The sequence below is a fragment of the Epinephelus fuscoguttatus genome, linkage group LG4 (genome assembly GCF_011397635.1).
Source record: "Epinephelus fuscoguttatus linkage group LG4, E.fuscoguttatus.final_Chr_v1".
Lineage (NCBI taxonomy): Eukaryota > Metazoa > Chordata > Actinopteri > Perciformes > Serranidae > Epinephelus > Epinephelus fuscoguttatus.
Window position 1 is genome coordinate 36625510 of NC_064755.1, and position 15013 is coordinate 36640522.

General features: G+C 41.0%; 2 protein-coding genes across 2 annotated transcripts in view; one reads left to right on the plus strand and one right to left on the minus strand.

The window, feature by feature from the left end:
• Positions 1 to 1592: 1592 nt before the first annotated feature.
• LOC125888048 (cyclin-dependent kinase inhibitor 1C-like) lies at positions 1593 to 3834 on the minus strand. The gene is made up of 3 exons (XM_049575223.1): positions 3099 to 3834; positions 2823 to 2940; positions 1593 to 2350 (listed from the first exon to the last, which is right to left on the minus strand). The coding sequence occupies exons 1-2, from the start codon at positions 3628 to 3630 to the stop codon at positions 2825 to 2827; spliced, it is 648 nt and encodes a 215-aa protein (XP_049431180.1). The 5' UTR covers positions 3631 to 3834; the 3' UTR covers positions 1593 to 2350; positions 2823 to 2824.
• A 9858-nt stretch (positions 3835 to 13692) lies between these two features.
• ptdss2 (phosphatidylserine synthase 2) overlaps positions 13693 to 15013 on the plus strand; it is a 32841-nt gene continuing 31520 nt past the window's right edge. The window contains exons 1-2 of the mRNA XM_049573514.1: positions 13693 to 13921; positions 14502 to 14850. Of these exons, the coding sequence (XP_049429471.1) occupies positions 14624 to 14850 (227 nt within the window). The 5' untranslated portion in view covers positions 13693 to 13921; positions 14502 to 14623. The remainder of the gene's footprint in view (positions 13922 to 14501; positions 14851 to 15013) is intronic.

Below are 15013 nucleotides of genomic sequence, written 5' to 3' on the forward strand. Positions count from 1 at the left end.
GGGATAAATCTAACATATTATTATGCATTTACAGTCTGATTAAAATGATTTACTGTTCAAGATACAGCTACGTTTGCTTTTCCACGTTTAAAGAGAAGCTTACCGAGTTGAATTTCAGGCCTTAACCTGTGACCTCTCCTGCAATGGCTCAAATTCAATACCTTTTTGAGAGAACGAAAGCGATTTAAAGTTCTATTTATTGGGACAAATTTTATATAGTTGCACAGCTGTAGAGACAAATAAAGGAAGATGACCCCTTTAACTCTGAGGGGGGACTTGAGCCCTTGAATGTGTCCAGTCTCCAGCATAGAGGGGACTTCATTAAAGTAACACATGAACAGCTGTTGTCTTTAACATGTAAACCATTGAGAATTTAAAACTACACTGAATGGCCTCGCAGCTCCCCGTGGGCATATGGGCGTTAATTAGCTGGATATAGCCATAGATTAATTATAATATTTTTTTTCTCGCCCATTCGTATCAATAGAGCAGCCAGACAAAGTGTCTTTTGTTCTCTGATGCAGGACATTCTGTGGCTGACTGAATGGGTCTTGGCTATGTCTACATGGATTTGCCATATGGCAACAAAAAGGAAAGAATGGAGCCGGAGAGCGCTTTGTGTTGGAAATCAGAACAAACCCGTCAGAGCTTATGGGCTGCATAGAGCTGACAAAGTCACTCTGGCCATCAAAAGTCTCCATTTTCATCAAAACATTCATGTCACACAGTCAAAGCGATTCAACCCAATGGAGAAACTTATGGAAAAATTATGAAATGTTGCCTTTTGTTTCCTGCATGCGTGCGCGCACTGTCAAGGCCCACTGCGCGCACATTCACACACTGCTGCATTTGGCTTCTTTCAATTAAGGGTAAACTTGCAAGTATGACCTGTTGAATGGTTTGTTTCAATAGACGAGGACAATTACAAAGACTAGTAGTTTTCTTTTTCCAGCTCTGGCAGGTGGCCTCCACGCCCGGTGTATCCACGGCGGGGTAAACAGTGTGTGTGAGTGGGTCTTTAGAGGGCTTGTTGAGTGCGGGTGGATGTGGGGGTGTCGTCGTGGCGGACAAAGCGGGGATCCAAAGGCAGCTGCTGCTTCTTTAGAGGGGCGAAAGGGCCTTTAAATCCCAGCCTATATCCCGCAGCTGCCATGCGGCCCAAGGCTGCACGTTTGAATGCGTTTTCCCCCCGCAAGGTATACGAGCCCATAGAGGCAGACAGATACGGGCGGAGCTCAATGAAAAGTAATGTACCTGCGCCCCCGGGGGAGGTGGAGAGTCATAAATGTCTGCGATTACACTGCGTGGATTCTAGGTGGTGTCTATTGTGCATACTTTGCACCGATGCCTGAGTGAAACATAATAAATCACATCTAAAATTATTCATAAGACCTGCAGCCAATAAGCAGAATACACGCAGCTTTCATTTAAAGCACAATAAAGCTGTTATTTTTCTAAATGTAAAAATCACGAGGCAGAAACCAGACAACACAAAGTCTCTTTTCTCGGTTTCAGTTGCAAGACTTAATTTGACTCACACAGTTTCACAACACCCCAAAACTAAACAGGACACAAACACACAACAAATCCGCTTTACAGTTGAAGTGAAAAATATTTTATTCTCATCTCTTACAAGACATAATTAGGGCACTTGTATGAAACCACAAAACAAAACAAAAAAAAAACAAACAAAAAAAAAAACACGGCTCAGAAACACAATGAAACCTATTTTTTTCCTTTTCAAGTGTGGACTACTATGGGGGAAGCTACATGATTGCAAAACCTCACAAAAAAAATATCACAAAATGGAAATAATAAAATAAAATAAAAATATGCCCTTTGGCTAAATCAACAAGGCATTTAACAAATATAAAGAAACATAAATAAATTATAAGTTAGAATAGTCTTAAAATATACATTTACAGGAAAAAAAAACAGAACAGAAATAAACATTTATAGGCTGTTGTCTCTATAAAGCTGTACACTTTTGGCCAGTGTAGACAATTATTTTAAAGTAATTTAGGATTGCACAGATGTTAAAACATTTAACACTGTCGAGTGGCTGTATGCAAAAGCAACAATGAATGCTACATTTGTACTGGATAGAAGTCATTCGGCGAAATGTCCTCTCTCTTTCTTTCCTCCTCCCCAAACCGTTCAGTCCTGAGAGTCTGGTCCGGTGTTCAGGCTGCGCTCCGCCGGGGCGCACCGAGCCCAAGCAACCGGCCGGTCGGGCTTCTTTCTCCCATACACCATCCCCCATATTCTCCATTCTCCGGAGGTTTAAGTTGCAGGGAGAAACATCCTCATCTCGATCCTCAAAATGCGCAGGCAAATAGTGCAAAAACACCTGAAGAAAGAGGGAATAACACACGGTGAGTTACAGGAGGAACCGTCATTCCGGAGAAAAAGACGCGAGTCAGCTTTCTGAGGAAACAGGAGATGTAACCTCAGCAGCAGGCGTCACCCTTTACCCAAGCCTTTTCCCGCCACATCGTGACGCACATTCCCCTCCCCCCAGCCACGGGTGTTACTACAGCTACTACTATCACTACAACTGCGATTTCACCACCACAAGCCCTCCCCACCCCCCTCCCTGATATGACTGTCTGCACTTTATGGCTCACGTAATCATTTCCAGTTAGCGCAGGAAAAACAAAACAAAAATCATTTATTATGAGACAGCTATAAACGCAGGTCTTATTATTAATAATTAACAGTTTGTTTGCCTGAGGTGTAACAAAGCGGAGCTTTCATATTAGACTGGTTTTAAAGATTTTTAACGGTTTGAGCAGTTTGGAAAATACGATAAATCTTCATACCTTCAACGGATCCTCTTTCGTGGAGTTTGTTCCACCGGGATTGGAGACTTGGAGAGGTGGCAAGCGCTCATATCATTAGATTTTTTATCAGCAGCCCTCCTTCGTTTCACGAAATAGTCTGTGGGAACGAAGAAACACAGTTAATACACATAAATCAACCTGAGTCGAAATTACGCACACGGGAGACAGACAGGATGTAATTTGGATACAGTGCGCAGCCCTGAAGCCAAATGCGCCCACAGCCTTAGTATCATCTTTACAGTGCTTTAAATTTACCTGTGATGTGTGTGTTGTTGTTAGAAGTGTCCGTCCTCTTGCGTCTAACACACGGGACCTGTCTGTGAGCCGGCTTCCCTGAGTTGAGCTTGTCTGTGCGGTTCTCCTGGTTAACCTCCACCGGGCAGGGAGTGCTGCTGCTTTCTGGCACGGCCAAGCGCTCCAGTACATCCATATCAGGGGTGTCCGGGAGAACAGAGTCCGTGGAGGGCCTCTGCTTGACGGGTGTCTCAGGCACCCTGGTCCTGCCGTTCTGTACAGAGTCCTGATAAAACACCGGGGTCGTATCCACGGGCACCTCTTCCCACTCGTAATCCCCACCCAGCGGGGTGTTGGTCTCGAAATTAAAGTTCCATCTCTGCTGGTCCCGCTCGGAAATCTCCCGCAGCTTGGATTTCATCTCCTGGCTCAGCTCTTCGTGATCCACCGGTCCAAAGAGGTTGCGGCAGACGCTTGTGCGTCTGTGGAGGGGGAAGGTCCTCCTGGCCACCAGCCTCTCCAGTGCGCTGCTCGATAACTGGACGTTGGACATCTCCAAAAATCTTTCCAACAAAAACACCAGAAATTAAAAAAAGATGCGGAATTAAGCAGATTGATCCCTGATGTCAGATAGTGTCAGATTATCAAGTGTTGTTGTTGTTCTGCGTAAAGTGAGTGTCTCCTTCTCCTCTCGCCTCGCACGTCTCTCCCTCTCACACACTTCTGTTTAAATGTACCTTCTCGGTGAGATGTGGAGTATATAATCTTCCAACAACTCCCCAGTCAGAGAAGCCACCTCTGGCGACTCTCTCATTGGTTACTTTAAGTCCAACCCTCTCCAAAACACGCACAGCCCCCACCCTGATTTCCCATCAGCCCCTGGTGCTCATTTGGCTGTGCGCCGAGCAGAGCGCAGCGATTTGGGTTTTCAACTGGAGCGTCAAATCTCTGCGAACAGTGAGCGGACTCAGCGTCAAAGTGATGGAGCTGCACTTTTTGGATCGCCGCTGGGTACTTACACAAGCAGCTGGTTGCTTTGCATCCATTATCGGACACGAGTGTTTTTTCCTCCCTCTTCTGCACAGTTACTGCTGCGCTTTGCACTCGATAACGGACCTACAGAGGATCAGTCGTCTCATGTTATGAAAGCACTACATGGTTGTTGAACCATTTTACAGCCTCGATGGAAACAAATGTAAAGCAAACGTATGTCGCTGGTTTCCTTCTCTGTCCGATGTTTGACCCCAGCATATACAGTAGCCTACATGCACCCTCCTGTCCCAGCACACTCCCTTCTTTTTTTCTCTCTCATCACAATAAGAGCTCCTCTGGTTATGAAACGTGTGCACTCAGCCGTCTGCGTGGATTTTACACTGAGAGAGCTCCTTCGGTTTTACGCACATGAGCGAGTAAACATTAAGAGAAGACAGGGTCATAAATAAAACATGTTTTCCGCCCAGCTGAGCAGTTATCAACTCTTTAAGCTCTTCTTCAGCAGAATTATCAGCGAAATGAAATTGTGTCCTTTCTTTATTTTCCTTCTAACTGATTCTACTCCGTCATGTGTTAAACAGATCACTGTAATGCACTTTAATTGTGATTTACAACCAACTTTTCAACACTGACAAGAAAATTAAACCCCTGCAGTGACAAAAAGACATGTCATGCTCAATTTACCGTGAAAACCAAAGTGTCATTATCACATTGGATTAAAACAGGTGTTCACCTCCAGTGTGCAACAGCAAAGTTACGCACAAAGGTATAAATCACCGCTGCCATGGCACAATCAGGCTAAGTGTACGTGCGTGTGTGCACGTGGAGGATCATTCTTCAGTAACTGTCATGCATCATTATTCAGTTCATTCTGAGCTGAAACTTTCCTCAAAGTCAGAACAAACCTTCAGTAACTGAGCGCACAGTGTCTGCAGAGTGTATCCGGTCTGCTGTCCTCAGATCCAAACAGTCAGGACGCTCAGACAACGCCTTAGTAGTGCAGGATAGGTGCACAGCAGCCCCTAGTGGCACAGACGTGGTACTGCAGTATGAGCTTGTTAAACATGCAAACAAGCCTTCCTAAAATAAAACCCAGATTTGTGAGAGTGGACACTTCCACCATGAGTCACATTATCTACATTTAATTTTTTTTTGTGTGTTACACCTGCTATAAGGTGTGTATATTGATCCTGATGTGGAATATCTTGACTGCACATGCATTTAATTCATGTACACAAGCCTAGGATGACATACTGTGTCTGTCTAACTTTTACATTTGTGTTTTTCTACCATTCTTACCTATCGTGGTCATCTCTTGTTTGTTTCATGCTAAATTTCCATCCTCTGGATCAACACATTTAACTGCATCTCATCTCGTCTTATATTTTAATGTGCTAATGGAGTCGCTGTAAACATTTTTATCATCATTTATTTATTTATTTATTTACACCTTTGTACAGAGAACAGAGTGAGCAGATAACAGCTCAACAATACACTGCGTCTGTCTCTGTGTACAGGACACTTTCTTGTGACACCCTGATGTCATGTGAGAGTCACCTATAGGTTAATAATAGGGCACATGTGACATGTGGGAGTTACTTGAGTCACATGAATTTAAGTGTGAGACCACCTGGGGAGAGGTGTGAGGAGGCATTGTTAAGCAGCAGCCTGCTTATTAAAGGCCAGGTGCTCTCTGAAAGTGCTGTCCCTTCACCAGGTGATGTGCTGTCCTCAGGTTGGACATATGATTGAGCTATAGTGATGCTACAAATGAATCTACATAGGCACACATAGCATCATTAGGTGGTAAGCAGCAGCTGGAGTGATCAAATCTTGTGAGTGATCAATAATCAGTAATGATTTCCTGATTTACATAAATGGTAACTACATCCTCTACAATAAAATAATCAATGGGAACTGACACAACATTATGCAGCTATATGGTTATTGTGACAAATAACTATAAATCACTGGATCCCAACCCGGGGGCCAAAGCTTTACAGGGTTGTCATGGGGCCTTCTTGATTTTAAGGGGTGAAAGAAAACTTTTTATAAAACACACAGTAGGCCTATATCTCAGCATTTCATTCGTTTCTGTGAGTAAACAAAATAAAATAAAATGGTAATTTTAAAGTTTAGATTATTAGTTAAGATATAAACTTAAAAGAAAGTCTCACAGGATAAGGGCACAGTGAAGACCTGAACACTGACAGAGCCGTCACTTTCTGCTTGTGTTAGAAAAGTACACTGTTAAAGCAACCAAAGAGCTAACTGAACAATGGCCAAAAATATCCATAATACAGAGAATTAATTGTATGATATTTAAAGGAAATAATCTGCTCCAAATTCATCCAAATCACAGTCAGTTTCTGCAGTTATTGTGTTCTCTATTTGGGTTCATTGTACAATTTATCAGTTTTTCGGTACTGTTATTGTTATGCTTTGAACATAATATGAAATTTCCATAAAATATGTCACTTAGTCAGGGGTCATCATCAGTTTACTCAATGATAGATAAGGAGTCCTTTAAGGAAAAAGGTTGGAAACCACTGCTATAAATAACATCTTGGGAAACAATAGTCCTTACTACTACACACTACTGTTGAATGTATGTTTAACATATGATGCACATACTGTACATATTTCTTAGTTATATTTCTATGCATGCCATGTGTTGTAAATCCTAACAAAATGCACATATTTTATATTTTTAAACAGTACATACTAGTTTTATTCATTGTAACATAGCACAATGTACATGTTTTTTATATTTTAAAATGTTTCACATATTAGTGTTAAACATTTTGGCATAATGAACATATTTTTTATGATTTTCATACTTCTTAAGATGGGATAAAATCCCTTATTCGTCCCACAGTGGGGAAATTTGCAGAGGGATAGTGTAAACAGGAAGCATCAGTTGAAAAAAAATACAAAGCAATATATAAATACATAAAATAAGTAAAGTAAAGAAAAACAAAGAGCTATATAATAAGCAAACAATATATTAAAAAAACCATAAAGCAATATAATAAGGGAGCACCCAAAAGAAACAGAATATAATAGGAGACAGACTGAATGACTGATTTCACATTACTGACCGATGGAAGTATTGATATTGCACACTCGACAGGCTGAGCAGCAAATATACATTATTGCAGGTATCATTGTAGAGATTTGACAGTTAGTATATACAGATGAGCAATGACTGATTGTTCAGTTTTATTTCTCCTTAATGTAATTCTCTGTTCTATACATCAGAGCCACTGTAATTTATCACAATTTTCCCCCAGTGATAAATAAAGTGTCTCTGATTCTGATTATACAGCTCACCTGATGTGATCTTTTCTGCGTCTTTTACATAAATTCAGATATTTTTGTCTTGATTGTTGCTGTTCTTTAATCATAAAAATGACAAGATCAGAATGTTTGGTCTCTTAAGTTGAGCTGTGATTAATGCCACACCTACCTAATGATCTCTGACATCATTTTGGCTCTGATTATAAACATGAAACAAGAAATCTCCATGTGTTGTTTGTTGGCTCCCTCTAGTGGTGAAATATATTCACCAATATGTGGCCTTTTTATTAGCCTGATTTAAAGCAAGAGTATTTAAACAGAAACCCAATAGTATCTCATACATTATTGATTAAAGTATCCACTTTCACCTTATTGACATTCCTTGTAATCAATAAACTGCATTAGCATTACATTACTAAGAGGGTTACAGGCCGTGATGATTAGCAGAACCTGTGCTTTTGTTCTGACATCAAACATCCCTGAGCAGAATATTATCTTCCTTGTCACATCTTATTACTCAATTTCAAACTGGTCACAGATGAACTTTGACAAGCTGGAGAAAGACTTATGTTCCTCAGGCGAACTTTCAAAGAGACATTTTTGCATTAGTTATCTTTCAAAGGGAAGATAATCTCACAGCTTTCATCGGAGCAGCAGGTCAGTCGACTGGTGTGATGTCCTTCAGCTTTATTCTCTCTGACACACACACGCACATACCTCCACACTGGCTTAACCTGCTCTTTGACAGAAATGGAAATACCCCGAGGGCTAAATGCAAAGTTTGAAAGGTTCTCCAGACTTTTGTGGCGATAGCAGACAAAAACTGGAAACAGGTTTGGACAGAATGTGTTTGAAGGTGATGTGCAGGAGCCTTGAATGTGCTGCAGCTATTGTCAAAGATCCAATACATCACTGCTAAACCTTGACCCTGAGAACAAGTTTGTATGTAAAGTTAGATTAAAGTCAAATTAGACTTTCTGTTGAAGCTCTGTATGTCAACGGTACATCATTTTTTGTATTGAACTGTTCTTGTTTTTATTCAAGTTGATGTTTTATTTGCATCTGCCACTTTAAAGGGGGACTTTGCCCATTTTCAAAATTCATATCTATTATTCCAGTGGTCTAAGACAGCCCAAGAATGTAAGTAGATATGAACTAAGTCTGGAGCTGCCTCATAAACAATGAACTGGAAAAGATGTTATAGATGACACTGAGAGCACCCAGGGGAAGGGTACATGGCTGATTTTTCTTTTTTTTAGAGCTGAGAACACTACATTAGAACAAAGCTTATTTTGGTATAAAAAAATTAAGACAGACCATCAGTGGGTCCATAAAATCAGGCTCCCATTCATTATCTATGGAGCAGCTCTTGACTAGTGATGGGCAAAGCAGTTCTTCAGATGTTACTGAATCACTAGAATCAGTTCATTAAAAAGATTCGTTCAAAAGATTCATTCACCGAATCGTTCAGTGCTTGGCGGGAGGAGCCCTGACTGTGTACTGCGTAGTCCGACTCACTGAAATGATACATGGCTAAGCTGCTGCTGCGTCTGCCCTGCACTGCACGACCTCAGCCCGAGAGAGCGGTGTTCGCGTTCCGTAACATTGTAAAGCCAAACCCTGTTCTTTTTTCCTAAACCTAGTCTCGCTCACCAGACCTTTCTCAAGAAAAGAAAGGTCTGGCTGCGCCGACTCTCACTTTAAGATTGGAGGAAAAAAAACGAAAAAAAAGCTTTTTTTATTTCTTTCAACCAATCACAATCGTTCTTGGCGGTGCCACAGCAATGGTGCGCTTGCAAAAATATTGCCGGGGGGAAACAGGTTTTGGTGTAACACGCCCACAAAAATATCGCCTACAGGACGCGAACCATGGCAGAAAAATAGCTACATCCCGCAAGATCAAACACTGCAAAAGTTAGTAAAGGACGTTTTTCGACTATGACAACCGGAGGTGATAGGGCGGGACTTCAGCAGGTGGCTCATTCCGCCCAATGAGAGGCTGATCTATGCAGCGAACTTCCGCCCACTCAGACTATCCTAAACCCAACCATGTGCATTTATTTTGAAAGAGACTGTATGTAAACTGTAAATTTCCTGTGAAAACGGAAGTGTATTTTGAAAGAATACAATGCATGTAGCTAGAACCTGACACGCCGTCCTAGAACGTCAACAACCAACGCACTTAGGGTACCTTGCTCCTTGTATCTGGGAGTGGAAAATCCATGACCAAAATGTCAATATGTGACGAGGTCAGAGTGAGAGCTGGAGCCTATCCCAGCTGACACTGGGCGAGAGGCGGGGTACACCCTTGACTGTATGCCAGACTATTATAGGGCTAACACATAGAGACAGACACAATTCACGCTCACATTCACACCACATGACCCCATACTACTTGTATATGTATTTTTCTATTATTGCACTACATGTTTCCTTGTCTTTCATACCTGTCTTTGCACCTTGTGTTCATTTGTTCATTCTATTGTGTTGCATCTGGACCAGGGAAACACCATTTCACTCCTATAAGCACTGCACTGTATATAGATGGATGATAGTAAAGGCTCTCTTATCTGTATTACCAGTTAACTTACTTAGAAACTACATGTTTTCTCATCTGCTGCTAGAACATATAGCCAACATCAAGAGAAGTGTTTTGTGTGCTGCAGTGCTGCTGCCATAGTTGGCAGCCCCCACCCCCCCCCACCTGGACCACTCACCTGAACACACTCATCCTTTTGATGTCAGAGGGGCTGCAGGCATCACCACAGGCCCCTTTAGAAGCAGGATGAATAGTAATTTGACCCCCCGGCCACATGTTACCCCTATAAAACCATTTTCTCTGCATGCTGCCTTTAGAATTGAAGCGAGCCATCGTTTGACACACCCGTCTGGAGTGATTTCCTGGATGAGCTAACCACCGTTTCCTACCTAATGGTCCACTCTGCCAAATAATGCGTGAGTATCTGTAAGCTCATCAGACCTTTTGATTGATTACATCCTGCCTGTTTGATGAAACGAGCAGACAATCAAAAGTAAACCGCTTAATTTACATTGTAAGATCACGTAATTATAGAACACACACAGTATATGATGTCAGTATCTCTAATATCTTGTGATAACCATGCATGTCTGTTGACTTCAGCCATGTCTCACCATTCCAAACTAAAATATTGAGTATATTCTTTACTCTCTGTAGCTACATTTCTGTTAATGCCCTTTGATTCTGTCATCAAATCATGCTCTAGTCTTGATGTACTGATAATGACACACTTTGGCTTTCTGAACATCTACAGTTATATTTTCCAAACTTTGCTGATAGATTGCAGCTGTTATCGCCTCTGACTTGTCCATTTTCCAACAGTTAAAAATCCTCCAGTAGGACGATGTTACAGCCAAAACATGCCCTGGAATGCAGCAACCTGTGCCCAGTGCTTTAAACACATTTTTACGGAGCTGCTTGTTCAATAGTTAAAAATAGCTCCTGGAATGTTTTCATAATACTTCTGAAGCAAAGACCTAAATTGAAATAAATATTCAAAAGGCAACTATGCAGTGTTTGCACCTGACTCGTGTTGCTCCTTTCAAGATAAGACTTTACAGATATGTGCTTTTGTCTTGCTTGCCTTGAACTAGATTTGAACTTGACTAGTTTGGCTGCAGTTTTTAGTGCATAAAGGGCAGATGTCTTTTGTTGGAGGCTTTGGGGTTTTTAAATGTCTTAAAATATGGGATTTACAGAGCTGCATGATTGAGAGAGACTGTCAGTGTATGAAAAGAATATCTATTTGTTTAACAATAAGAGTCTTCAAAGGAGAAGCATCACTCAAGGGGCTTTATGTGAGAGTGCTAAGTGGTTTATATGACATGCAGTCACTGACTTTGGACAAATACATAAAACCTTGAGCTACTCCTGCCATTCGTTTACCTTTGCAATGACAACACCTCTGTCCTCACAGTTTATGACCTACAATGAGCCTCATCCAGACTGCAGAGAATGTTGCCTTCGGTTGTGGTTAGCACAATGCCAATCATTTCACAAACGCACACCAAACAAACAGGTGTACACGCCTCTTTTTCTCTTCCTAAAAATAAACTCAAAGGGTCAGCTAAGATGATGGCTTTGGGCAGTGGCTGAAGATGCACTTGAATTATATAATGGCAGTTTATGTAACTACACCACACTGTTTGATTAATGATCAATCATAAGTCATTATTATACGTAGAACCTAATCTTGCAAGTAATTAACAAGAGGCCCAAGATAAATGTAGTGGAGACAAAAGTGCAACACTCTTCTCTGATATCCCCTACATTTGAGGAAAAGTTTTTCAAAACAAAAACACTAAATACAAAAGAGCTTTTCTCCATTTTACCTCTGGCCTGGAGTCCCCTCGCTCTGGTCACACAAGACTGAGATAAAGGTGGTTTTGCCATGTGGTGTCAGCTGAGGGATTTTTGAGGGATTTTCCAAGCTAATAAAAGAAGTCTCAAGGAGGATCTTCTAAGTGTATCTTTTACCAGACAAACTTGGTGGAGTGGAGTCGAAGCAAAAGGTTATGATTGCCCAGCAGTGACTGCCTGGCTGAGTTGAACTCTTATGCATCTTAAATTAAAAGCAACAAGTCTTTGTCTTTGAATGTCTAGATTTTTAAAGTGATAAATGATGTGACCACAATGCTGTGGTGCTATAAAATGAGGTTTGGTTCTTTCTGAAGAAAGAAAAACCCCTTTGTAATATATCACCAGTGGTGGAAGAAGCATTCAGACCTTTTACTTAAGTAAAAGTAACAATACCACTGTGTAGAAATACTCTGTTACAAGTCAAAGTCCTGCATTAAAAATCTTATAAGCAAAAGAACAAAAGTATTAGCATCAAAATATACTTAAAGAACCACAAGTAAAACTTTATTTTTTTTTATTTTTTAATGTTTTACTTTATTTTTAAGCACAGTAAATTTCCAGCACAAAGCTTTTATTATGAGGTGCTGTTTTCTGCTGTAGAGTGAGTGACTAACTGATAGCTACTTGACAGAGACAGCAAACTAGGTCAAAGGCATGGCCAAACGCAAGTATGAGGCTGAATGTATTAGACTGTGGGACCTCAAGCTAACGACTAAGGAGAAATCTGGACCCTGTGGCTGGACCAGTTGGGAACCACTGCTCTACAGAATGGCCAGTCTCACAATAACATATATTTGATTATGATTATTAATGAATATATGTGTTAATTATCTAAATTTTGCAGCTTGTTAAGGTGAAGTTAAATTTAATTTATATGCTGCTGTGTACCATATGCCATAATAGTATATCATAACTTATTAGTTGATTTATATTTTGCATTAACAACACAAATCTGCCACCAGCCAAATGCTGGTAAAGTATGCAATTGGCTGCTAGATTTGCTTTACTCAACAGCCAAAAAACAATGGTAAACTATTCAGTGGCCGGCAGATTTTGGAATCCACTAGCAACTGTGGCAGGTGGACAAAAAAAAAACCAAACAAAAAAAAAAAAAACTTACAATGCTGAAAGTAACTTGTAACTAAAGCTGTAAAATAAATGTACTGGAGTACAAAATTTGCCCCCAAACTGCAGTGGAGTAGAGATGTAAAATAGCAGAAAACTGGAAATACAAAAGTAAAGTACAATTACCTCAAAATTGTAAGTAAAATACTTGAGTAAATGTAACTCTCCACCATTGTATGTTACTAACTAATGTGTTGCCAAGTTGTGAAAAACTGACTGGCGTTTATGCTCCGTTTTGACTCACATTTTACCATACTACTGAAATATAATTATTGGATTTTAATTAGTTTTTTTTTTAAATATTTAAATCACATTTTATATTATTATTTTATTTTATTTATATAATTTTACTTATTTTATTTAATTCCATTGAAATTTTATTTTATTTTTGAACATTTCTGAGACGTAGCTAAGCGGAAGTGACGACACACGTTTACCCAACATGTTTTGAGTGTTTTTGATAACATGTTTTCACAGTTTAGCTCATTCAACGGCGCGGTATGGTACAGTTACTGGTATGTAACACATTATAACTGTGGGAATAAAAAACTTTAACATTAAAACGTCAACTGTTCAAAACAAAGCGTACATTAATAGCGGATGATCATCAGCTAAACCCGCCAGATAGGTCAGGCTGCCAACGTAAAAAATAAGTAAAGTAAAACAAGTGAGACTTCCGATTTAAATATTGATTGTAAAATAAAACAATTAAATGTTAGATTACACGAGCGTCTTTTATTGTGAAGAATGTAGACCGGATATGGAATTGTTGCTGCTGTTAGCTTGCCACCAGTGCGTGCCCATGTGTGTCTGGAGCTGGAGTGTAGCCTGCACAGTCTGTGGTTGAGAGCGGTTTGTGTGTTTGCTGCCACAGTAGAGGCAGCCTGAGGGCGGCGTGACACACATTCACCCGCTGAATTGTTTTTCTTTTTACTTACGAAACGGATTTTAAGCGTCCGTACCGATGTAGCGTTAGCAGCTCGTGAACTCATCCGGACTTCAGTCAGTAATCCCATAAACTGAACTGGTGAGTAACGTTAGCTTAAATGTAACGTAAACACGCTCGCGGCTAGCTAACGTCGAGACAATATTTAACGCGTAAATGGTTAAACGCTGCTTCGAGTAATGGTGGTTTTACGCGGGTTAATTGTTAACAAACTTGTGTGTTAACTAAGCCTAGTTAGCAAGGTCAAATAGTCAAAAATAGCCTGCTACATGTAGTTAGCTAACGCAGCTAGCCAAACTGTATTATATCGCACTCATCGCGGCGCATCTATCGTTAACGTCACTGTGATTTGTTCGCACGTGAAAGCTAATTAAATGCCCATACGTTGGTTGTGTATAAGTTGTCGCCATTGTTGATACCTGACAGTGTTGCTTTGCTCATTTTTGAGGGAATACGTTGGTTTAAGGAGGCAGTGTCACAGACAGAAAGAGTCAGAGCGAACTAACATCTTGAATGCATCTACATAACGTTACTGTACTGTGCCGTGCTGGGCGGTGTTCAGGAGCCAACTGCCTAAACTGTCTGCAGGACGTGATTTTCAGGTTATTCTCTCTTCCCTATCTATCGTCTTAGTAACGTTCATTTTCTCCGACTACCCCAGGATGCTGACAGTCACTTGGGTGGGGCTGACGCGGATGACAGTACACCGGAGCAGAGCCCAGGGATAAACCACACCGCACCGGATCCGTTTAAAAAACCGAGAGCGGGCGGTGGGTAAGAGCCATGACCAAGCCCGAGTCGAAGAGAAGCGGCGTGGCCACGATCAACGCCACCAGCAAGTGCGCCACATCCGCCGCCGATCAGATCAAGAACGGCTCGGTCGAACCGGGCTGTCCGGATCAGAGCACACATATGAAATCTAATGTAATGAAGCAGACTTCAAGGGAGAGCATGCACCGGAAAAACACCGAGTGTGAAGTCTATGACGACGGGACCAACACCTTTTTCTGGTGAGTGCTTTAAGGCAATGTCAACACTTCAAATGTCAAATACTGAGCGCTGCAGCATCTGAGGTGATGGTGTCGATTTGATCAGTGACTGCAAGCACATACTTCAAATTCACAGTTCCTGCAGTAAAAGACTAGACAGCAGGGTTTTATAGCTTTCAAGGTG